The 25,523-nt window shown below is 45.5% G+C and overlaps 1 protein-coding gene across 1 annotated transcript in view; it reads right to left on the bottom strand.

Annotated features, from left to right (window-relative positions):
- Positions 1-24,311, bottom strand: part of LOC133233589 (chondroitin sulfate proteoglycan 4-like) — a 72,860-nt gene extending 48,549 nt beyond the window's left edge. Inside the window, exons 1-5 of the mRNA XM_061393538.1 lie at positions 23,889-24,311; positions 12,844-13,007; positions 8,947-12,516; positions 6,865-7,335; positions 1,972-2,148 (exon numbers count right to left, since the gene is read on the bottom strand). Of these exons, the coding sequence (XP_061249522.1) occupies positions 1,972-2,148; positions 6,865-7,335; positions 8,947-12,516; positions 12,844-13,007; positions 23,889-24,126 (4,620 nt within the window). The 5' untranslated portion in view covers positions 24,127-24,311. The remainder of the gene's footprint in view (positions 1-1,971; positions 2,149-6,864; positions 7,336-8,946; positions 12,517-12,843; positions 13,008-23,888) is intronic.
- Between the last annotated feature and the right edge of the window lie 1,212 nt (positions 24,312-25,523).

Below are 25,523 nucleotides of genomic sequence, written 5' to 3'. Positions count from 1 at the left end.
TTGAAAGCTCAGCTGAGGCCCGGGGAAATTTTGCTTAAATTGGGCAGTTTACAAGCTTTCAACTCTGGTCTCCTAACTTTAATCCAGAACTTTCATGGCAGAAATGAGTTTCTTACTAGATAAATAAAAAATAAGTTCAGAAAGAGCCAGTGTCAAATGACTACACAACTCAAAACTGGGAAGTTGCATCTTTCCTGGCCTGGATCCAGGCTATCAAGGGGGACAGGCAGGAATAAAGGCAATGGCCCCTGCTCCCAGCTATTATTATTATTTTTTTGAGAAAAACACTGGAATCAGGGATGGGGCAAGAGGTTTGGGCAAACCACTTGAGCAAGCAAGGTTCCCAGCAGACTATATTTTCCTAATTTTAAGAGAAGACAAAGTCTAGGGTACACTTTTTTCTCCTCACAATTTAATGTTCTGAACATCTTAAATTGACAAGTACATTTAAATATACTAAAGCTATTATTAAGTTGATAGTGCCTCTTACAATTGATGGTACCTCAGAACTGAATGCCAAGCCCACAGCGGGGCTTCAGTTCCTTTCCATAAGGAAGCCTGAGAGTTCACTACCTAATTCCTTGGTCCTCCTCTCTCCCAGGCAACTCTAGCTCTTCTCTTTCTAGAGCCTCGGTCCCTCCCCTGGATCTTTCTCACCCCGCAGTTCAGCATCACTCAGCAAAGTGCTCAGATCCTCTGCCGAGGCTCCTGAGCACACGGAGGTGTCAATACGCCTGCTTCAGACTTATTCCTGTAAGTCCACTTTAGTAGGAACAAGGGGAAGAAAAGCTCTGGAGATTTTTCTTCACTAATAAGACAGCCCTTGATCACAAAGACACACTGGGAGAGCTTGAGTCAGTCATGGGTAAGAGGGGAAGTGGCAGAGCACAGTGGTGAGACAGTCAGGCTTGGGCATGCTCGGCTTCAAGTCCACACCTTCCCTTGAGACTGCTCAGAGCCTCAGCACTCCCATCTATAACAAGGGTATTAATCACAGCAGTTCCTTTGTAGGCTGTGAAAATGACACCAGCATGGAAGATGAACAGTACTCTACTCAGTAATAAATGCAAACTTTTACAACTGTGTTTAATAACGATTGACTCCTACAGTTCATTACACTAACCTACAGCCTACTTCTCAAATCATTTTGCTGAGAGTGGGTCAACAGGTACTAAAATAAGTCTGGAGAGAGGGAGAAAGGAAGCTGAGAACAGAGGGGGAGGCCCACACGGTTGACCGGTTGGAACACATTATCCCCAGGTACCTGGGCAATGACTGGGAAGTCAACTAGAAGATAAAGGAATGGGTTCCAAAGGTCTAAAAACGCCATCATCAATTTTTCACTTAAAATGTAGAGGCTGCATAACGAACAAGCTGTAATAGAATTAAAAGCACTAAAAAAAAAAAAAAAAGCACTAAAAAAGCCTATTTCCAGATCCAATTATTGTGAGCAAATAAAAACAAAAACTCCAGCGATTTTTAACAATGCAAAATTTTCTATTTCGATTAGCCCCTGGTGGGTTCCTGGGTATGCTGGCATAATCATCCAGCTGGTGCTGGAGTATCTTATAAATCAAGGTCAAAGGCTTCTTGTTCCTTATTTCTTTGTTGTTCTCTTTGCTTTCTTCCTGTCCCTCTCTGTCACCTGCCAGGACACCACTCTCCAAAGATCCTTTTTCTCTTGGTGTCAACTACCAGCTAGATATTATGGGTATGTTGCACCAAGTTGTAGCTTGGTGGACTAGATCCTTTGTCACTTAGAAAATAACATTTTAGATGACTGGTTTAGAACAGCACAAGCCAAAATCAACATAATGTCCTGGTATGACTAACCTTTATTTAAAACCAGCTGGAATATGTCAACTATACATACATAGTCATATATCTTATTAACATCAGAAATAATACAAAAGAAAATCAAGCAGGTAGCCCTGTATTATTATGATAAATCCAAAAGCATGGAGCACTTACCTGGAGGATTTTATTGGCTGTTATTACTGGAGCCTCATCATTTACTGATTCAACAGTCACAAAAAGAGTTTGGGGCAAACTCTGTTTTCCAAGCTCTGAGCTATTTGCAAAGATGATGAAACTGTCAAGAAGTGCTTCGCTACCATCATGCACATAGGAAATCAATTCATTTTCTACCTGTAACCAACAAAAAAATTCACCACACTACTGGATATGTAATTTAAAACTATGACAAAAATGCTGTAAGAGAAATCCTGATATTTTATATCTCTTTAAAACACAGAAGCATGTGTTCATCCCATAAAATGTGATTCTGACAATCAGAGCGCAAATTCTGATGCATGGCATAATTTTGATGAAGCACTGCAGCATCCCAAAAGTAAGTTTAAGGATGAACAGAGTGATTGAGCAACATGGGGTAATAAAGAAAATGCTGGACTGGTTCTCACAAGGCCTGAGTTCAAAGGCTATTTCAAACCCTAAAATGTGTTGTAGGTGACACAGTCTTCCCTTTCTTCCAACAGATCACCCATTAAAATTCAGACTCTGCTTGTGTATTTAGACAGACTAATTTTTGAAGTTGTAGAGAATTCAGAATGTTGGACAATTCAGATTATTGGGCTTGGGCTCTTAGTTTGCACCCACTGGTTGGATTTCTGCTCTTTGGGGACACGTGGACCAGTGCAACTATTGCGTGCATCATGCCTGCTCAGACTCTTTAAGTTTCCCCAAACTGCTCTTTTCTGAGCTAAGTATGCATTATTCTCTTAACTGCTCTTTGTATGTGAGGTTACACCTGCTACCTCCTCCTCCTGCAAAATACAATCATTTTTTGGTGCATCTCTTAACAGCTACTAAAAAGCTCCTGAGGACAAAGTATAATGAAATACATTGTAAATAAATTATTTTATCAAGCCAGATTTCTCTCACTGTAATAACCAAAATGCAAATGTTTACTTTTATCCCTGGTTGATTTCATCTTTCTAATTTTCATTCTGAAACGGTTGTCCAATGAATCAGTTATTCCTCTTGGATTTGTGATAGCCACAGATTTACTCAGAATGCCTTTCATGTCTTTAAGACTCTGATGGAAGTATGGATCAAAACCAGACACCAGGAGAATTTTAAAGCTAGACGGGAACTTGGCTTCAGTGAACCTGTGACCCCAAAATACAACAGCAGAGAACTTCCAAAGCCCAACAGGAGTAGTTGAACTTCCAAAAAGTCTCTGGGGTTGTGTTTGTTTTGATAAAATACAGCCAACATTCTTAACAGTTCAACTTTGTCCAGTTCTATGGCGCACTTCCTTTGAGCAAAGACTTTTGATCTCTCAGAGGTGTCTCTGACAAGAGTTGAAAAGTTCACGAACCGTCTCAAGGGAAAGTTGTAGTCACTTGAACACAGGTGCATGAAAGTTTCTTTGGAGTTCCATGGGAAGAGAATTCCAGACCGTAGGCCTGACCACATATTCCTGGAACATACTGTTTTAAGCTATTAAAAAAAAAAATGTGGAAGATGGCACTGATCAGAAGGCAGGAGAAATTCTAACCTAACATGCTTTAGGAAGATAGCATTTAAATAGACATCACCTTCTCTGTATCCTTCCTGCAGAAATACATCATTTCCTCAATGGAGTGGTACTCTCTCAAATTACCACGTAAAATGCCAGTGTGCACGTGCACGTGCTGTCACCTCAGTCGTGTCCACCTCTTTGCGACCCCTTGGACTGTAGCCTGAAGGTTCCTCTGTCCATGGGGATTCTCCAGGCAAGAATACTGCAGTGGGTTGTCATGCTCTCCTCCAGGGGATCTTCCCAATCCAGAGATCAAACTCGCAGCTCTTACATTTCCTGCATTGGCAGGTGGGTTCTTTACCAGCTGAGCCAGCTGGGAAGCCCAAAATGCCAGTTAGTAGGTATTAATCTAAAGGCAAGGAGGGTTTGGTGGGAATGTATCTATTCCTAGTTCTAATGCTAGAAAAACATCTGCTGACTTTCAGGTACTTAATAAACTCGTAGAAAATGTTAAAAGATCAAAAAGCATTTGGTCCCCTGTCACCAGTCATGTTCAGGTAATATTAAGTTCCGCCCTTCACAGCAGGCTTTCCAGGTAGCTCAGTGATAAATAATCCACCTGCCATTGCAGGAGATGTAAGAGACGCGACCCCTGTTTTGACCCCTGGGTTGGGAAGATCCTCTGGAGTAGGAAATGGTAACCCACTCTAGTATTCTTGCCTGGAAAGTTCTGTGGACAGAGGAGCCTGGCGAGCTACAGTCCATGGGGTCACAAAGAGTCGGACATGACTGAGCACACAGAAAAATAACAACGGTTCACATTCTCCCTCCCCCATTGTTCTGAACCTCACTAGGGGTCAAAGATAAAGTCAAAAGCCCTCCCATACTGGACCTCCCTAAATCTCACCTACGGCCCCCCACCCTTGTGTGAAGCTCCACACACTGAGCTCCTCCTGCTCCCCTCACAGAGCTGTTCACTTGCTCTTCCCTCTGCCTGAATGCTCTTCCTCCATATCCACCAAGCTCACTATCCATCACGTCCTCCAGGTGTCTGCTCAAGGCTGCCTCAGGCCCCCAACCACTGTATTTGAAGCTGAGCATCAGCACACACAGACACACAAACACCACTGATGTTCCCAGCACTTCCTATCTCTCTTTCCTGTTCTAGTTTTCTCCATAGCACTAATTTCATTCAATTATTTTATTTATATAAAGTCACTTATTTATTTTATTTATTCTCTCTCTCTGCCTCTTTCTTTCCCCACCAGGAAAAAAGATCCACAAGGGCAGGGCTTGTTGCTGGGTTAATTCACTGCTTTACACTCAATGCTTATAACCAGCATACCTGACACATAATGGACACTCAAAAATTATTCACTGAATGAATGAAGGGCAGAAATGGCCAAGACCACTCCTTCTCTGTCACTGAAGGTGATAGCCACGAGTTGTTAGGTGTCACCATAAGTTAAAATGACCATGTCGCAAACCCTGGAGACCTCAGAAGGCGTAAAAGAAGGGAAAATGTAAAGGTCTTGAGAAATGGAGGATTTCCTGTCACATCAGTAAACAAAGGATGTCACAGTGATGTTCTGGCTCTCCAAATGTGAATTCCTGAGCCTTATGGGCACTCAGGAAGGAGAAGAATACCCACAACCTGGCAGCCATTAGGCTGTAGCCACTCCCCACAGTGAGCTCTGAGCAGCTCAGGATATGAAAGCAGGATACTGGCTCCAGATAGCTGAGGTGTATGTGAAAGGAATGATTCGAGTGAGCCCAGGCTCTTTCATCATCCCATAAATAGAAAAGTGCTAAATTCTTTAGCTTGGTTAATCTGGTTTTACTTCATTAACAATAACCTTTTGATGTTCAGACTACCTGCTCTTTGTCGCAAACGTCTATATAACCTGATTCCTACCCCCACCTCCTTGGAGCAGTTCTCTCAGGGTCACTTGAGATGCTGTCTCCTGGGCTTGAAGTCCCAAAAACTTCCACCAAATAAAACACAACTCTCAACTTTTAGATTGTGACTATTTTTTAAGTCAACAGGGTCACCTGAAGATCAGGAACATATAATCTTGACTGTGACCAAGGCTACGCAGCAACATGGATGCTGTAGGGAACACACACGTGATGCATACGTCAACCAACCACGCTTAAATATACACTTCTCATAATACAAGGCACGGACGGTAAGGAACTGGTTAAGACAGAACCAAAATTTAGTGCTCAGTCTCACCCGGAGTACATGGGGTGAAGAGAATTAAAATTCCATTCACATGAGAGCAGGTGGTTATCTTAGGTGGTTTGTCCAGCCTTTGGGAGGGAAGCTATGATTAAGACATGGTTGCACGGAGTCAGTGAAGAATCACCTCCCCTGGGTCCCCAGTTGAGAGGCACCGAGCTTTTCCACCCTCAGCACTCTCCACTTCTCCCCATGGCTCTGAATACCACCTGATTGAGTCTAACCCTCTTGACGTGTGCCTCAGGGCTCTCCAAAGTTGGCCCCTAAGCACCCTCCAGCACACTCTGTCCATCTGGGAGCCTTGTGAACTATTCCTTGGCCCCTAGAACACCATTCACTTCAATGCCTTCACGTCATTGCCATATAGTCCCCTTTTGCTCGCATTTCTTTGCTTTCTCTCTCCATCTCTATTATCTCCCAGCTCCTTCTCTCTATCCTAAAAGTCTAGCTTAAACTTTATTCCCTCTGAGAAGCCTTCAATTAGAGTCAAATGTGACCATTCTGCACACCCACAGTATCATTGTTAAAGTGCTACATGAAAGACAAGAAGAGTACAGCTTATATTAAAGTTCATGTGCCTAACTCCCCCACAGCAATTCTTGAAGGCAAAAAAATATGTCTACTTATCATGGAAACCTTACACAGTAACTTGAACAGAGTAAGTTTTTAGTAAATGGATTCAAGTCACTTGATGAGGTGAAATCCTTAGAAGCAAAATGAAGCAGCAATATGCATTCTTAGCTAACTGGACAAAGATATCCAAAGATGCTAGATAACTGCTCATGGTTTCCATCCTGAAGACAGTGTGTTCCTAGGAGCTTATAAAGGAAATAATGGGGATCTGAAAGATACTTTGAAATTTTTTTTTTAAATATGGAAATCATTCTTTTATTCATGGTAAGGAAGCAAACTATCACAGTAATAACACTCTAATAACTCACTGAGGATATTTAAGCAATGACTAGATGACCTCTCTATGGAGGTATCATGGAAGGGCTTCCCCATCTGCTGGGAGGTTGGACCAGATATCTTCTAAGGCCCCATCACTTCCCAAAGTCTGTGAATCCAAGTGATAAATAGCCAATTTTTTTCTTATCCAACATATCCAAATCCAAATATATTAACTGAGAGTTATTACCTGTTTCCTGGTAAATTTCATCAGCTTTACTCTTGGAAAATGAGAATTTTCAACATAACCATGTTTCGGTGGTTTGAGTAGAACAAATTCACAGTCAAGTCCCTCAAAATGCTTGCTTGGAATTCTGAAATAGTCTTCTGGAAGTGCCTTGGAGCCACCTTCCTGGACTGTGAAATTTTGTACTGCCAGAGGAATACGTTTAGGGACAATATCCACCAGGATTTCAAGTCTGCTCACAGCTTGGAAGCCACTCATAACATCCAGTATAAAACGGTCCTGTTGTTGGTCAGGCATTGTCTGTACATAATGGATGTAACCATCATCAACATCCTGCTGCGTAAACATCAAAGGGAACTTCTCCTCTGTACCCACGCTACCCTCCTCCGGTAAAGACCTTCGAAGGTATCCATGCACTGGCGGAGTTCTAACAATGAACACTGCCTCTGAAGGAACAGGGTGTTCGTGCACAGCCTTGAGTGCACATTAACAACACAGAAACACAAAAAGAAAAACATTAATCTATGGAAGAGTCAAGACCCTTGATGAACCAAATTTTTTTCTATTAATGTTCACAAATGGCTCAAGTTATAATCCAGGTTAAGACACAGTTTAAGCCTGGGTCTGTTCTGGTAACCATGCTAATATTTCGAATTTCAGTCCTGATCACAAAGACAAAGCAACATTTGAACAGTTACTAATGTATTATCAAGACATTGTCCACAGTGGCAAGAAACCTAGGACTCAGAAAATAGAGCTGAAAGAAATAAAATGGTATCTAGACAAGGTAGTAGAAGAAGTAGCAGTTAAAGCACTAAAATTGCAAGACTTTAAAGGAAAGTCTATTTTTAAACTAGCTCAGCATTTTAAATATACATTTAATTTACTGATTCAGCAAAATTCATCTCAAAACTTTCTGACAGATTTATAGTCCATGAACTATGTACACCCCCTTGTGGTGAAACTTAAATTCTCTAAGATCCTGAAAAATAATTGAGAAAAAAGGTGGTGGGCTCCATATTCTCTTGGTCAAAACTCATTATTCAATAAATTGCTCTAATTTGAATTCATTTCTGCTGCTGCCACTGTTCAGTCGCTCAGTCGTGTCCGACTCTTTGCAACCCCATGGACTGTAACCATCAGGCTCCTCTGTCCACGGTATTCTCCAGGCAAAAATATTGGAGTGGGTTGCCATGCCCTCCTTCAGGGGATCTTCCCGACCCAGGGATCGAACCCAGGTCTCCTATACTTCAGGCAGATTCTTTACCACTCACCCACCAGAAAAGTCCAAATTCATTTCTACTTGATGTTATTGGCTGTATTTAGCAAGCAGGAAAACTCATTTGCAGTCCTGAGGGTAGATTCAGAGTAGCTTGCCTTTGTGGCCAATTGTCATAAATCAATTTACATACCCTGCACAGATTACTCATTCTCCCCTAACTGATCAGCAGGGCTGTGCTGCTAGAGGCTCTCAAGTCGGAGTCTCAGGAAACCAGGCAGCTTCTGGTGTGAAGTCTCACCCCTGGCATTCCCTGGGTCTGGGCCAACTTATCCATCAATTTCAAGAAACTACATAAGGCCACATTCAGAGCTAAAGAAATAAACTGTGTAATATAGTATCCTCATCTGTTTTAGGAATCCTTTTTATGTCAGTTAAATTACACTTTTATGCCCTGCTTCACCACATTACAAATGTAACTCAGATCAAATCAAATATTGGCAGTGTTGCCACGAAAAATGAAAAAAGTAATGACCTCTTCATTGACTATAATATATACATTCCCTCCTCCTCAGGTTATTCTACATTATAAACATATATGCATACTCATGTGATCATGTGCACACAGCTTTAAAATGAAGGGATTTTAGGATTCGTTATATTCCATTTCCAATAGAACAATTAGCAGTATCAAAATCATGGAACCGTCTGGCTTTTCTTCTCAATGGCATCTGCATTTTTAAAAAGTCATTCCAAATACCAGGAGAGAAATCGTCATAAAAATAGCTCTCAGAAGCAAACAAAGAGATCATTTGTCCCTGTGGTTCCAGAGGGGGAGAATGCTAGGAGCTAGGACCACCACCTACCTGAAGCCTTCCTCTGCTCAGTTTTACCGGTTTTCCTTCTTCAACCACAAGAGTCTTGCTGTGCAGAATTCGCGTGTGATGTTGGTGGCTTTCTGAGTCCACCTGCACGTAGACTCCCACATATAAATGTGTATCTTTAACTCGCACCGTTAGGTTGAACATATCGAAGCTGCCACTACCATCATGCCTGTAAATCACACGCCCTTGCTTCAAGTCATGCATGGAAAAAGAGCCAGGCGCTGAGCTGCTGACCAGCACCCTGCCGTGCTTTGGGAGCTGCACAATACGGAATTCGACCTCGTGGTCTGTTCTGACATCTTGGTTTGTGGTGACACTGAGGTTGGCTGTCGTCAGGCTGCTGTCTTTGCCTCTCTGTACGAGCAGCCCCGTGTTGTTGACTACACGGATGTAGGGGTCTGACACGCTGACCTCAAGGAGGGATGATGTGTAGTGGACACCATCCGTCACGAACAACACAAAGCGGGCTGAGTCTGCACCCTGGTGCCTGAAGAGCACGCGTCCTTCCCGCAGGTCCTCTTGCCTGAACTGGTAGAGTTTCTGAGTTGGGTCACTGGCTTGCACCAAGTCCCCGTTTGGGATGCCCCGCCGGATGTAGAGCAACTGCCCATCGTCAAAATCTGAGTCAGGGTCATGGTAGCAGATATCTGAGAGGGTCAACAAGCGCTGGCCGTTCCGCACAACCTGAAAGACCTTATCCACCATGCGTACTGGTTTCTCGTCATTCTTTAACTCCACAGAAACGGTGACTTTGATTTCCATAGACAGATGCTCCATGTCAAGATCCCTGAACGCTCCCTCTTGGACTGGTCCTGCGGTGGAGGCCACAAGGAAGAATTCATCACTCTGGGTCTCAGAGTCATCGTGCTCATATATCAGCTGCTCACCCAGGATGTCTTGATCCATGAAGGCAGTAATGTCGTCCTGATTTCCAGGAGAATCTGAAGAGCGAATCAGTTTCAGCTTCCCGTGTTGCGGACTCTTGGTGACTGTATATTGGAGAGTCCGATTGTCCAAGGTTTGAGCAAATAATTCTGACTTTGTGATTAATTTCCCTTCTCCTTCTTTTACAAGCAATCCTCTGTTTGTTACAATAATGTGCCTCCTCTCTGCTTTAAAGTTGATTCTGAAAGTATAACCTTTTGATTCTGTGTGTTTTGCAACCATCAAGAACCTGAAACTATCTTGTGAATGTTCCCTGGGCCTCTCCTGTGGTTCATAACTTATCTTACCATCTGTAATATTTTGTTGGCTGAAGACTGAGTTTGTCTGTAGAACTTCTGTGCCAAGTAGCAATTTTCCTTTCTTAGGTGGGGTCAGTAACTTAAAATGCAGTTCCCGCTCAGGTACTTCCACTCCCTCTGTCACGGCCTGTAAGTGATCAGAATTCAATACGTGCCTCTTTATTTTACTGATCTCAAGGGCAACATTTTTCAGAAGGGTAAACTTTAGCCACTGTATCGTAATAGGAAACACCAGCTCTTCGCTGCTTTTTCCTTCTATGTCAACTTTAAATTTAAAGTGATCCATAACATTTTCTAGTTGCAAATCTTTGAATGTAGTACAGTACCGGATCTGACTCCGATCAACAGAACGCTGAGAAAAGGTACTGATTTGTTTCCACTGGCCACCTGGCCCTTGCTGCTGAATTTGGCCAAAGCGAGGCGGATAAGTGATAACATAACGGGTGTCCACCTCAGGGCGTTCACCATTAACCTCCACCGACAAGTTGCTCTGAGTAATCAGAACCGAACCACCCTGCTGTACGGCCACACCGGTCCGATTGGCCACTGCCAAGTCCCAAGGAATAGCCATGACCCGCAACACCACCGTACTGCTAACCAGCTCTCCATCATTTGCTCTCAGAAGGATCCGGGAGTTTGGATGGCCCCTGTGCACACAGAAAATGTTGCCATCTCTTAAATCCCCATATGAGAAACCATTAATGGCTCTCCCGGGATCATTGATGTTTTCTAAAAACCCAGCATCTGAATTGAAGTGGCCAAGCACTGAGACACTAAGACTCAAGGAATCTGTGTCTGGGTCTGAAACATGTATGATATTTGGAGTCAGTCGTTTCTTAGAATTCTCAAACACGAGAAGCAAGTTTCCTTCAGGGAGCTTAAGGTTTGGGGGATCATTTACTGGAATGACAACAATGTTAAACACATAAGAAACATGTCCTTGCAGATACAGTGGCACTTCCCTCTTGCTGTTGAAAGAGACTGAAAATGTGAAATAATCCCTAGGTTCTTCTGAACCGTCATGGACATACCAAACGTTCCCCTGCTCCAAATCCAACAGAGTGAAAACCTTCTCCGGTCCTTGCTCGGGGGAAACGTCTAATCGAAGGAACCCATAAACAGGCATCTCCTTTATTTTAAAGAGTATCTGAGACTGATGGATACCCAAATCCTTCAGCTCCATATCCACCTTCATATGCCTTTGTTCCAGTAAGGCTTGCCCACCTTCTTGGACCTCCAAGTTATTCAGGACCAAGAAATAGCTACGCACATCTTGAAGACTAGGCTTGCCCGCCTCAGAGTCAGCAGTGGAAAGGGGAACTTCTGCCAGCAGCAGTTTCTCCGTGGTTGTTGCAGAAGGGTTTTCATTATCACTGCCCTTCATTTTACACCCAGCAGATATATCTTTGGAAACAAAGGCATCCTTTAATGCTCTCTTTTCTGAGTTGGCTTCCAAGCCTCTCAAGCACCCTTTAAAAGAGATTCCTCCAGCAGATTTCCCAGGCACAGAGGCAAGTCCTAACCTCTTAACTTCTTCTCCCTTGTGTCTATCAAGACCTCCCACGAAGAGGGGGCCTGCAGATACAAACAGTTTGCTCTGCAAAGGCAGGTTTGTCCTTACTCTTTGTTCATCCACCATCAGGCCCAGGTATCTTTCAGTGAATCTGAGTTGAATATCGTGCCACTGGTTGTCACTAACCAAGCTAAAAGAAGACAGCTGAGTATCACTCCTATCCCTTCCTACATGAGCCTTCAAAAAACCTTCAACTATTTCCAAAGCGACAAAATCTCCTTCCCTACCTGACTGAAATAAAAGCAAGGCTTGTTGAGTTCCAGTCTGCAAAGCAAATTCCAACAGCCCATCCCGTTGGACCTTCCACTCTGGGAAGGTGACATAGGATCTGGAGCTAAAGAAATTGATGGCTTCATCCTCCCCTGCAAAAAATTCATCACTGCATCCTAGTGACACCTCATAAACTTTCTTAAAACCAGGGTAAGATCTAAGAGAGGAAAGGATCTCCCTCTGGTTAAACACCACATCCTCCATACAGCCACGGAAATTGGGGAGCTGTCCATCGAGATATGAGACTTCAAGTCCACCGTGGCCCGCTATGTAGATTCCATGCTCAAAGTGCAAATTGTGCATCCCACCAGTGATCCGGCCAGTCATCTCATAATGTTTGTCAATAACCAGAGAGACATGATCCTTAACACAGTACAGTTCCACTAAATGCCAAGCCAAGTCATCCACACGAAGTCTTTGCTCAGAAAGACGCACTAGTTCACCTGTCCCCAAATTCACTCTCACCTGAAAGACAAACAATCATAATTAAGCAATCTCATCTCATAGTGTTTTATTCAGAAAACATGGCCATTCACAAAGATAAAGAAAGAGAAACCTAGACATGGAAAGCCCTTCCCACACTTACGGACTACATACTGAAATTAAAATATTTTGAGTTGGAATATTTACGACATGCTTGTAAAATTGGGGAAGATCTCAACCCTTACATGTGGCATCTGATTTTATTCTAGTGAAATAACAATAATCAAGTGTTTTGTTCTCTTTCTCTCACTGTTCTTCCCTCCAGTAATTGAATTATTGTACATTTTTAAAGATTAATAAAAATCTTACCTGTAAGTTTCCTGATAGAATTTCTATTATACAGTAGTCATTTTCCCCAGCTGCAAGAAAAAGTAATCCCTGTGGTTTGCTGGTTTGAAATTTTAATTGAAGAGATAGCTCAGAGGAAACTTCTATGATATTGAGCCCCACGTAGCTTTCACCATAAAAAGATGCTGTAGGAAAAAAAGAAGTCAGTAAACTTATTACACAATGACTGTTACACTTATATTGCCATCTCCCTGCAGGAGAGACCCTGATGAAGACAGCTGCTGTACCCAAGGCCACACCTGCTTCCTGGGGTAGCCCACAGATCTGTCGTGAGGGTATAAACGCTGTGTTCTCTTATTCCAACTCAGGACACTTCTGACAGATCAGTCCCTCTTCAGAACTCTCAAGAGGGCAGAGTCTTCTACTGAAACTGAATTGCAAATCTGCTCCTCTATCTACCCAATTCTGCTTCTTTCCCTTCTAAAGGGGTTAATCCCAAGTCACTGATGGTGAACTGGTGTTATAGTGAAAGGGAACACACTAGCCAGCTCTGAAATATCAACCTATGAGAAATATAGGGCAAGCAGTAGCAATGAGACGGAGAAGGCGATGGCACCCCACTCCAGTACTCTTGCCTGGAAAATCCCATGGACGGAGGAGCCTGGTAGGCTGCAGTCCATGGGGTCGCTACAAGTCGGACACGACTGAGCAACTTCACTTTCACTTTGCTCTTTCATGCATTGGAGAAGGAAATGGCAACCCACTCCAGTGTTCTTGCCTGGAGAATCCCAGGGACGGGGGAGCCTGGTGGGCTGCCTTCTATGGGGTCACACAGAGTCAGACACGAGTGAAGAGACTTAGCAGACTTAGCAGTAGCAATGAGAACAATGGAGTTGGATGTCTATTGATAAGTTTGAATGAAGCTTTGGAAAAAATAAGGAAAAACTAGGAGAGATTAGCTGACAATTACAAGGCAGGTGTGAAGGCCAAAGGGCTTCCCTTGTAGCATATAAAGTCTTTCTCATCTCCTACAGCAGGTGGGCAGGGGAAGTTGAGACTCTCACCCAGAAAATGCCATTGTCAGCTTCAAACAAAGTTCAAGTTCCAATCATATCAGGCTGCCTCTGACAAGTCCAAGGCTTTGTTTGGGAAAGAATGGAAACTTGACTTATGGGATGCGGACATCTGGATTGATGCTGAAATACTCTGTGTCCCTAGATCCCTCTCAACACTCTGATCCTGAAGAAAAGACCCATTCCCCAATTAAAGTGATCCTCCCTTTGCTGAAAGAGGATGCAGAGACCTCTCCCCACAAATAACATGTAACCCCTGAAGACACACCCCCATCTCTCATCCTGACCACTAGACCCAAAACAAAGCCTAAGTCACAACATAACTCTAGTATGGAGACATGACTAGACCCTACAGGAGCTGCAGGACCTATCCAGAAGGTAGTGCCAGCAGCCAGGAAACACACGTGGGACCAAGGATACCTAATCAAGGGGGCAGGAATATAAAGTTAAATAGGCAGAGTTTATAAGAGTTTTGGGGGCACATCCCCAGGGATGCAGGATGTAACCTGCTGGCACAGACGGCTGTAAATGATGTGGACTCACAGCTAAGGTAGATCCTAGAAGCACAGAAAGTGCGATGACCCAGCCTGAGACGCACATGACAGAACTGCCATGACGGATGGATGGTGGAAGCAGAGATTCAAGGGACGGAAGTGGTACATCCAGAATTGAGCATGGACAGGACCAGAAGTCCTGAGCAAGCTGCACGACATGGTGGCCTGGAACTTCATGTCATCACCTTTCTTGCATCAGCACCTTTTCCTCAGCTTGTGAGTCTGGTTGCCCAAGAAGGGAGAAACCCCTTACTGCCAGCTGATGGAAGGACCAAACACCAAAGCCTGGTTCATGGCTGAGTCAGCATCATCATGGGCATGCAGACCGGAAATGGATCCCCACTGCACTACAGCTGCTCTTAGGTGTGGCCATGAAACCACCAGTGTGGGAAAATTCTCCCCAAGGTAAAACTATGGGCAGTACATCTAATCATTTGGTTTATATGGAGCCAGAACGGCTTGAGGTTGGAATAAAGACTGATAGGTAGCAGCAAACAGCCTGGCCAGGTGGGCTTCCTAGGTAACCCAGCCTGCTTCTCCTCTTTGCTCCTACAACACTGTGCATTTGTTTATCCTAGCGTTTGCCTGGATAGATATTCATCTATCTCCTGCACCAGTCCATGAGTTTCCTATGATGAGGGACTACATCTCTTTTGCCTTCTTCTCTCCAATACCTAGCACAGTACCTGGCACCCAGGTGGTATAACAGAATTTTGGTACCCCATTTAGATCTCTTTTAACAGGTTGGTACATCCATCCCCCAGCTGATGAACTCTGTTATCCAGAAATTTAAGTAAAATCATACCCTCTGTCCTGGAGGGCAACCTCTAGCCAGTGACTGACTGAAAGAGGTGTTTTGCTCTTCATATTCCAGAGCTGAGATGAGACCACATCTTTGCTTGGTTTCTTTTCCTGCCCTCTCTGCTTCCATCACTTCCTTAAAGTTCTCTCCTGGTAGCACCCACTCAATTCTTCATTCCCACAAGAATCCTCTCCTAAGCCTCTCTCTCTAGGGAATCCAATCCAAGCTAGGTAGGTATCAGGCAATCATTTATTGAACCAAACTGAACTTAAACAATAAACCTTCATTTTATAGTTGAGTCAAGTCAGGCCTAAAGAAGCTTATGGACTTAGGTAAAGTCAAAGTTAATTTGAAGCAGAGCTAAGACAAAACCTAAGCATAACCAACCACCAAGCCAGCATTTTTTGTTTGTTTTTTTTCACCAAGGTACAAAGTTGATACAGAGATGAACAGAATCTCTTTCAGACTTTCTCAGATATGCGGAAGCATCTTTTTTCCTCATTAAAAACAGCCATTAATAATTAAATTCAATAAAACTAGAATATAGGGACATAGTCATAAAGTTGAAAGAAGCAATTACAAATCCACAAGCTTATCCTTCTGGCTCTCCCGTTACTGAAACCCCCCACTCCAATTTTCGACAGACTTAGAGGGTGTATTGTTAAGTTTTCAAAACCAGGAAATGTTTTCTAAATCATAAAATCTACTGCTGAGAATGACTAAGTAACCTTAATAAACAACATCCCTATATTTTCCCATGTTTCACCTCTGGCACTGAATCAATCCCAGTCTCAGCTGGTGGCTAGAAATTTCCATTGCCTCAAGGGAAAAATAAGGAAGCAGGTTTCAAACTTCTGGCCTGACAGCCTGAAGCCACATACTTCCAAGTCAACCCTAACTTTTGTGGTCCCTAGTAAGTGCCTCAAAATCAGAATAAAAAGCAAGTAAAGCACAAGTAAAACACTTGTGAGAAAAGTAAAGGCAATCTCTACCTGCAGTGAAGGGAAAGGTGTGTGTGGGTATTTTACAGGAGGGTAGCGAATCAAGTTGAACCAACAAGTCAGAGCATCTTCCTGATTTTGTGTCCTTAAATAAATGGTAAAATGTTTTGAATAGAAAGTAAAGTTTCGCCGTGAGGTAAAATACTTTGTGTGGAAGGTTTCTGTAATTTATCCCAGGTAGGTGACTATATGATTCATTTTACCTACTTTAGAATTGGTTTCCATTCCTTCTTTCAAACTATATCTTCCTGGATTTTTGTTTGATTTTGGTTTTACGTTCAAGTTTTTTGGCGTTTCCTGTGCGCCAGGTACTATGAGGGGTTGGTTGGAGAATTAATAAGACAAAGGAACTCCCAATCTATCACAGGAGAAAACTGTTTAGAAAAAAGAGGGTATCCAAGTGATAGTAGAAAGTACTAGAACAGAAGCTTGGCTTGAGCCCAGTGGGATATGAGAGAAGGAGCAATCCATTAAGGTCTCTCCCTGGCAGATGTAAATATCCCATCCCATGTGCATATTCTGTCCACACAGACCGTTTGGTCCTGGGAATTCAATGGCGATTGAGAAAGACTGTATATCAAGCAATTTACAGTTGCCTGATTATTAAGCAGGAAATTCAGACCACAACAGAAGCACTGGGGCTTGTCAAGGAGGGTAGACGGAAGAAAGGTGTTTCAGGCAAGGCACTGGTTTCTAGGAAGAGCTGGTGAGGGGTGGAGGAAAGGAAGAGGAAAGAAGAAAAGTGGGGAGAGAGAGAAGAGAGGAGACTGCAAGGAACCAGAAGCCCAGAGTGGCTGAGCCAGTATAAGGAGTGGGCAGCCAGGACAGAAGCTGCAGAGGCACAAGGGGTTAGGGGGCAAATACCACTGCATCCATTTGAGGCCTTCCCTGAACTTTCAGTTCAAAGTCCATGTGCACAGCCCCCCCGACACACACACACACATACACGCACACACACATGCATGCTTACAAAAGGAGACACCCAGTCCCAGTACCTGACTACTCCCTTCAAGACTCCTACTTGAATCTCTGATTATCTTCTCTATTTGTTTTCTGGGTTATTATTCGGTCCCAACACCACACCACTCCAAACAGAAGGTAAGACTCTGAGGCCAGGAGACTTTGTTGATCTTGATCACAGCTCCACCGTGTACACAGCAGTGCAGGGCACATTAGGCACTCTGTAAATGATGGCTTAGAAGCCAAGCTGAAGAGTTTAGACTATCCGAAGAGGGCCATAAAGGAGTTACATAGGGACACAACATAACCCAGATTGCAATTTAGAAGAGGACCCTGGCTGAAATGCAGAGAATGGACTCAAGGGGCCGGTAGGGTGGGGGGAAGCAAACAGAGGGGAGAGGTAGGCAAGTTAAAGAGATATTTAAAAAGTAGGACTGTCAGGAGAGGAAAAGGGAGAGGCCAAGGGGGCAATCCAGATTTCTGGTTGAGTAGCCAGTTATTAAGTGAGGGAACCTGAGACAGGAGCTTTAGTTTTCCTTTGTTTTGTTGTGTATATATGACAGGAATTTCTCAATAAACGTTTAGGGAGCAAATAACTGACTGATCACCTGGATCCCGACTTACAAGGGTGGGTGACTTACAAGCTATAATAAGAAGGTTGAACCTTATTCTGCAGATAGTAAGGAAGCATTATGGTTTTCAGTTGGAAAAAGACATATCAGTTCTGTGTTTTAGAAAGATCAGTCTGGTGACTCTGCAAGGGCAAAACAAGAATAGGATGGAAATTAACCAGGAAAGTATTTTAAAGAAAGATTTCAGAACTGTTTGTTTTCACTGAAATTAGAATTGTCTTTACATAATACAGTATTTTTGGTAACTTTATATCATAACTTTTTATGTACTGTGTTTCTTCTAAAATGTTCTATAGATGATATGGCATAAGTGTAAAAACTTATTTTTTAAATTAAAATAAAAAACCACCAAAGCAAACTTCTCTGCTAGAATATTTGCATTATACAGATTCCTAAGATGAAGTCCTAAGAGAAGGGCTGAAGTTATAAAACAGCTCTTATTCAGGCTGTATCATTTGAGTGGAATAACTTCAGTTGGAAAGGAAAGCCACATTTTACCCCACAAATGCATCCGTAAGAGCCTTGACAGTGCTTCACCATGGTATTGACGGCCCATACTTCATCAAACTGATGTCGAGTATTTATTCAAGAGATCACTAACTTTATGCACTAGCTCCCCAGGTGGCGCTAGTGATAAAGAACCCACCTGCCAATGCAGGAGATGCAAGAGACGCTGATTCGATCAGTCAGGAAGATCCCCTAGAAGAGGGCATGGCAACCCACTTCAGTATTCTTGCCTGAAGAATCCCATGGACAGAGGAGTCTGGCAGACTACAGTCCATAGAGTCACACAAAGTCTAATACGACCGAAGCAATTTAGCTCACATGCGCACAACTTAATCCACAGCACTCTAAGAAAGAAGAAAGCTTACAAATGTGAAAAAAATTAGCACAAATATCTAACATGCCCTAGAGGACCCAACCTCCTTTATTCACTGAAAGCAAATCCCAATAGGGAAAGTTCCAACAGTCTCTCCCACAAGGGTCAGGTCCACTAACATTTAAGTTAAGAAAGAAAATCAATGAGTGAATAGATATTTGCTCCACGGCTGCAGGCAGGGCAGCTGACCGGGTGTTCACTAGGCTGGGAGGGTGGGACGGGTCCCTGGCTCCATATCTGTATACCAAATGTGTTGCTGACACAGTTGGGAAGGTGGCGGAGAAGCAAGTAGTAGGCCCAAGGCCACTGTGAGGATGGAAATCTTAGGTTTCCAGGAAGAGCTGGAGCGATCCACAGTCCTGGAATCCTGGCTATTGCAGAACACGTCGCACCAGCCTCTCAACTTTCATTCATTCCCCAAACATCGGTCCCCATGCCCACTGTTCAGGTTGCAAGAGAAAACCAGCACTTGCCCTGCCCATACCCCCTCTCAATGGGGCGTTCTCTAGGCCTGCTAAAAATGGTCATAAAGATTGTGTCTCCCACAACTGCAGGGGGAGCTAATCCTGTAGATGTTGTAGATTCCTACAGAAACCCCTAGAATTGAGGTAGTGGTCATCCTGGGCCCCAGCCACCTCGGGCTGAGCTGACAGCTCCCTCCTTAGTGACCGCAGAGCTTATATCCTATCCTGAGTGACACTGAAGACATTTCTGTGTCTGCTCCCCCACTGTCTAGGAGCTCTCTAGGCCCAGCCACAGGCTCTACAGTGAGTGCTGGAGCCAGGCTCGCTCTGCTCATGGACAGAACCTTCTCTAAAGCTCCCAGCTCCCTTGCTCTCTGATGGCACGTGCCTTCTCCTGACAATCAGAATCAAATGGCCCTCGGAACTCTGCTCAATGATATATGGCAGGCTGTATGGGAGGGGAGTTTGGGGGAGAATGGATACATACATATATATGGCTGAGTTCTTTTACTGTCCATCTGAAACTATCACAACACTGTTAATCAGCTATACTCTAACATAAAGGGCTTCCCAGGTGAGGCTAGTGGTAAGAACCTGCCTGCCAATGCAGGAGACATAAGAGACATGGGTTTGATCCCTGGGTGGGAAGATCTCCTGGAGGAGGGCATGGCAACTCACTCCAGTATTCTTGCCTGGAGAATCCCATGAACAGAGGAGCCTGGAGGGCTAGTCCATGGGGTCACAGAGCTGGACATGACTGAAATGACTTAGCACTCATGCATACTCTACTATAAAAAGTTTAAAAACAAACAGAATTAAATAGCCCTTTATATGATCTCTTACTAGTTCAGACACTCCCTCTATAAACTTCCTATTGCTGCTGTTAGGGCTTCCCTGGTGGCTCAGCTGGTAAAGACTCTGCCTGCAATTCGGGAGACCTGGGTTTGATCCCTGGGTTGGGAAGATCCCCTGGAGAAGGAAAAGGCTACCCACTCCAGTATTCTGGCCTGGAGAATTCCATGGACTGTTTAGTCCATGGGGTCACAAAGAGTCAGACACAACTGAACTGCTAACAAACTGCCACTAATTTAACGGCTTAAAATGACACACATTGATTGTCTTAAAGAGTTCTGGAGTTCACTGAGCTAAATCAAAGTGTTTGAATGCCTGCATTCTTTCTGGAAGCTCTGGGGGAAACTCTGTCTCATTGCCTTTTCCAACTTCTAGAGACCATCACATGTCTTGGCTTGTGGCCCCAACCAGATATCATACCACTCTGACCTCTGCTTCCATCACACCATCGCCTTCTTTGATTTTGACCCTCCTGCCCTCCTCTTATGGCACCCCTATGATCACCTTTAGGGCCCGTTGAGATAATTCAAGATAATCTCTCCACCCTCAAAATCCCTAATTTGATAACATCTGCAAAATCCCTCTCACTATGTAAAATAATATAATCCATGTTGAATGAATTAAGACGTGACTACCTCAGCAGGAGTATCTGTAGTATCCCCAATCTGCTTACCAGACAAAGGTGACTTCCTACTGTGATGAGACTCCATGAGGACATAACACCCTGCGTCATATAAACACTGAGAGCAGCATTTATCTAAGCCTTTGTCAGCCATAAATTGACACTTGCCATCTACCTCTACAAGGACTAAATCAGTTGCTACTGCAGCTGCTGATTTTCAACAAAACACCCTCTGCAAGGAGTTCAGGGTAGAGAGTAGAATTGAGGCATTCTGTGCTCTGAGAAAAAGGTCCTCAGATAGTTAGATATTTTCAGGAGACGATTTTATAAGCCCATTTCTTGAGTCTCCTCACATCTAGAAAAGCACTAAAATGCTTCATGGTGACGACTGCTCCTTGTGACTAGCAAAAATCTTCTGTAGAAAATAGGTGCTTGAACACATGCACTCCACCTTCACCAAAATCACGTATATACTGACCTTCCCCACTACCTCTTTGGAGCAGTTTCTCAGAGCTATCTGAAATGCCGTCTCCATGCTGTCTCCTCATTTTGCCCCAAATATAAAACTTAACTTGCAATTCTCACGTTGTGCATTTTTCAGTTGGCATCTTCAATTAGATTCTTCAAAACAACAGCCTGAATCACCCAAGGAAGAAAGATAAACTCACATTACACATCTGGCTAAGCAAGAATATATTCTTCAAAGTGCCTGAAAGCAGCTTTTGGTGAGACCTCAGTATCCGATATTCGTCACACAACTACAGTAGAGGGTGAAGAACAGTATATATGTTAAATTATATGCTATGGAATTCTTCACTCAATGTATGCTCAGTCACTCAGTCATGTCCAGCTCTTTGTGACCCCGTGGACTGTAGCCTGCCAGGCTCCTCTGTCCATGGAATTTTCCAGGCAAGAAAACTGGGGTGGGTTGCCATTTCCTTCTCCAGGGCTTCATTCAGTAAATCTCCTCTATCCATATTCTGTACCTCTCAATGGATATCTAACCTATTGGGTCTTTCTCATGCCCAAGCTAATCGCACAGATGAAGAGACAGGAGAGTCATTACTAGGAGAGAAGGGAAATGAGCATTTATCCAGTAGTTTCCAGGCTGCCATGTCTTGCCTGTGTGGTGGTCTTGCCTGTGTGCGTGATCAGTCACTTCAGTCATGTCCAACTCTTTGTGACCCTATGGGCCGTAGCCCACCAAGCTCCTCAGTCTGTTAGGGGAAGCACACTGGCTGAAACCGCCCACCCTGGCCAGGCACTATAGTAACCGTTTGCATGAGTTGTTTTAGGACAGGAGGTCCTGGTAAGGAACACAGAACTAACAAGCCACCACCAATGGGGAGAGTTCAGGAAAGGTCAAAAGGAGACACCACATGTCTGATCACCTCCCAGAATCCTCCTCTCTGGCATCCATCTTGGCTGAACAAAGCATGCACCACCAGGAAGGACTCTGAGTCAGATGATTGGCTAAAGACGACCTGAAAATTAATTCCATCACCATAAAACCCAAGACTGCGAGCCACAGAACAGTCTTGCTGACTGGCAGAGCAGTTCTCCTGGGTTCCCTTGCCCTACTGCTCTCCACCCGCGTGTCCTTTCCCAATAAAATCTCTTGCTTTGTCAGCAGATGTGTCTCCTCAGACAATTCATTTCCGAGTGTTAGACAAGAGCCCACTTTCCGGCCCTGGAAGGAGTCCCCCTTCCTGCAACAGGTCCATGGGATTCTCCAGGCAAGAATACTGGAGTGAGTTGCCCTGCCTTCCTCCAGGTGATCTTTCCAACCCAGGGATTAAAACCCTGCCCCCACCCCTGTGTCTCCTGCATTACAAATGGATTCTTTGTAAAGAATTCTGAAGAAGCATTTATCATCCCAGTTTTACAAAAGCAACATCAAGACCAAGACAAGTAATTTTCCCCAAGTCACTCTGAGAATAGGTGATGACACCCAGATTAAAGCTCAAATCCACCTAATTCCAAAGCCACAGGCTTCTCATCAACCCACAGGGACCACTCAGATCCCTGGCCGTGACCATCACCACCTCACCTATCCCACAACACCATTCACTGCCCACTCAGATCCCCCTGGCCTGCAGCCATACACCCCTCTCAACCATACACCAAAGCCATAGCCACAGTGGCCTCACACTTGGACTCCAGTACCCTCCGGTTGCTCCCTGCCCACCAGGCAGGAAGAGGCCGGGAAGCAGTCAGAAAAAAGAATCTGGAAGAAGGAAGATGAAGAGGAAAGAGCTCGCAAGTGCCCCAAACGGCAGAACTGACTGCGCAGTGTCAGAGAACTTTGAAGCAGGTCCGCACAGGGGTGAGAGCCAGGCGTGCGCCAGTACAGGGCCGGGTGCTGTACATCACTCCAGAGCTCCTTGCGAAATCGCCTAAAGTGAAGTAAAGAACCATTCCGAACTTAATCCGAAGACTACAAAGACTGGTAAGACCTTTGATTGAGAATGCGTTCTCAAGTCTCGAAGAATGTCTTTTGTTATAAACTGAATTAAATTTCAAGGAGCTAGAGAGGGCGGGAAGGCCCCAGTGGAAGGCCCCAGTGTCCAGCTCAATGATGTCAAAAGTCACTGTGCTTTTACTAGTCATCTTTGACTTCTGAAAGCCGCCAAGGAAATGTAAAGCACCTCCAGCGAACGGGGTCCAGAAAATGTCTGCGGACGTGTGCGGGAACTTAGGGAACGAGAGGGCAGCCACCCACAAAAGAAACTCGGCGAGCAGTTCAAGGCCTCTTGAGGGTCACGAGCAGTCAAGGAAGGGCCTGGGTAGGGGAGGGCTGGAAAGCCTGAGAAGACAGGACAGCAGGAAGCCTTCCGTCTACTCCTCCGAGTGCCGCCGAGAGTCCGGCCCCAAAGCCCAGACCCGAGGCGCAGGGCCCGCCCCCGGGGCTCGCGAACTCGCCGGGACCGGAGGGGCCGGGCCGCGCGGGGCGGGGAGTCGGAAGTTTTCCGCGGAGACGACGCAGCCACTGCGCAGGGCCGAGCGGTCTCCTCCCGGGGCTGCCCGGCTCCCAAGGCCCCGCCTGAGAGTCCAAGTCGCGCTCGCTGCGGGACTGGCCGGGCTGCGGGGTCTCCCGGGGCCCTCGGATCACAGGGGGCTCCCGCCCGCGCCCTCCGCCCCGCTCCCCACCGCCTCCAGCGGGCTCCGCGCGCGGCCGGCCGGGGAAGGGACGGGGAGGGGAAGTGGGGAAGTTGGGGGCGCCTACCTCCAAGCGCCCTGCGAGCCCCGCAGAGCCCCAGGAAGGCGGCGAGCAGGACGAGGCGGCGGGCCCCGAGGCGCCCCATCCCGCTGCAACACCCCGGTAGCGTCTGAGCTACCTGCTTCGGCCCCTCCCCGCCCCCCGCCGGGACACGGAGCCGGACCGGGGGGCGCCGCCCCAACCAGCGCGGGGGCTGGGCCGGGGCGGGGAGAGCCGCAGGCAGCCCGCAGCTGTTGCGCCCCATCACGCTCCGCCTGGCGCCGGGGTGCACGGTGCAGACACGCGGCGGGGCCAGAGCGCCCCGGCAGACTCGGTACGGAGAGAGCACGAGTCGCCCGCCCTGCGCGGCGAGTTCTGCGCTGGAGTTGACTGTGCGTGCGGGCGCTGATGAGAAATGGAGAATGGAGGGGGAAGCATTCCTGGTGGAGGTAGGACCTTACCGAACACGACTTTAAGGTGCCAGAGTGAGCGCCAGCTTATTGCTGAATCCCCAGTGCTGACCTGGTGCATAGACACCGGCAGATGAATAAGAATTAAACACAAACTGAGCGTGTTACTTCCTTCTGGAAATGGAGATTGCACCAAATCTCTAAGGCCCTTCCAGCTTTACCATTCTCACTTTCGAATTCTAAACAAATGGAAATGCTATCCACGAGGAATGTGAGTGTTAGCACAGAGAAGGGTCCCGCCCCAGGCTGACTGTGTCCTAGGAAGAGCTGGAGGTGTAGCTGTGCCTGGGGTTGCAAGGCCAGGCTGAGCCAGGCATGCAGACTTTCTCCTGGCAGGCTCAGGTAACCACAGAAATGTAAATGCACAAGCAGTGCAGAGCAAGATTGCCCAGGGACCCCGAGACTGTCACCAGTGTCCCCAGGGAGCCTCTACTCAAATGCCATCCCTGGTTAAGGACAGAAGCTTGGTTCCTTAAGAGACCTGAGGGCAAATCACGGTTCAGATATTATTAGGTGACCTTGGTCCGTGACTTTGAACAAATGTCTTAATTGTCTCAACTTCTGTCTCCACTCCTGTTCAGTTCAGTTCAGTCGCTCAGTCGTGTCCGACTCTTTGCGACCCCATGAATCGCAGCACGCTAGGCCGGGGAGCTATCCATCACCATCTCCCGGAGTTCACTCAAACTCACGTCCATCCAGTCGGTGATGCCATCCAGCCACCTCATCCTCTGTCGTCCCCTTTTCCTCCTGCCCCCAATCCCTCCCAGCATCAGAGTCTTTGGTAATGATGCCGATCCCATAGGTGGGTTGTGTGGTTATTCCAGCCCCTGAGGACTGAGTGTTGAGCATGGTGTCTGGCTTGTGGTAAGAACTCACTGGGCAGTCTTGTTATACCCAGGACCCCAGCCAGGCCCAGGGGCTTCTCTGACCAGTTTGGAACAACTCTGGCTAGACACACACTCCTGAGAGTGAGCCATCTTTTCTCTTTCCTTCAGGACGGAGGGCCGTCTCATTTTCCTTCCATGGGCTTAGCCATATGTACTATTGAAGACAAAAACAAGACCGGGACCTGACTTGTGGCTCAGATCATGAACTCCTTATTGCAAAATGCAGACTTAAATTGAAGAGAATGGGGGAAAAAATCAGGTAAATCAAATCCCTTATGATTATACAGTGGAAGTGACAGATTCAA

The sequence above is a fragment of the Bos javanicus genome, chromosome 20, assembly GCF_032452875.1.
Source record: "Bos javanicus breed banteng chromosome 20, ARS-OSU_banteng_1.0, whole genome shotgun sequence".
Taxonomy (NCBI): Eukaryota; Metazoa; Chordata; class Mammalia; order Artiodactyla; family Bovidae; genus Bos; species Bos javanicus.
Note: the sequence above shows the minus strand (reverse complement) of the source record. Positions and strands in the feature narration are given on the sequence as shown.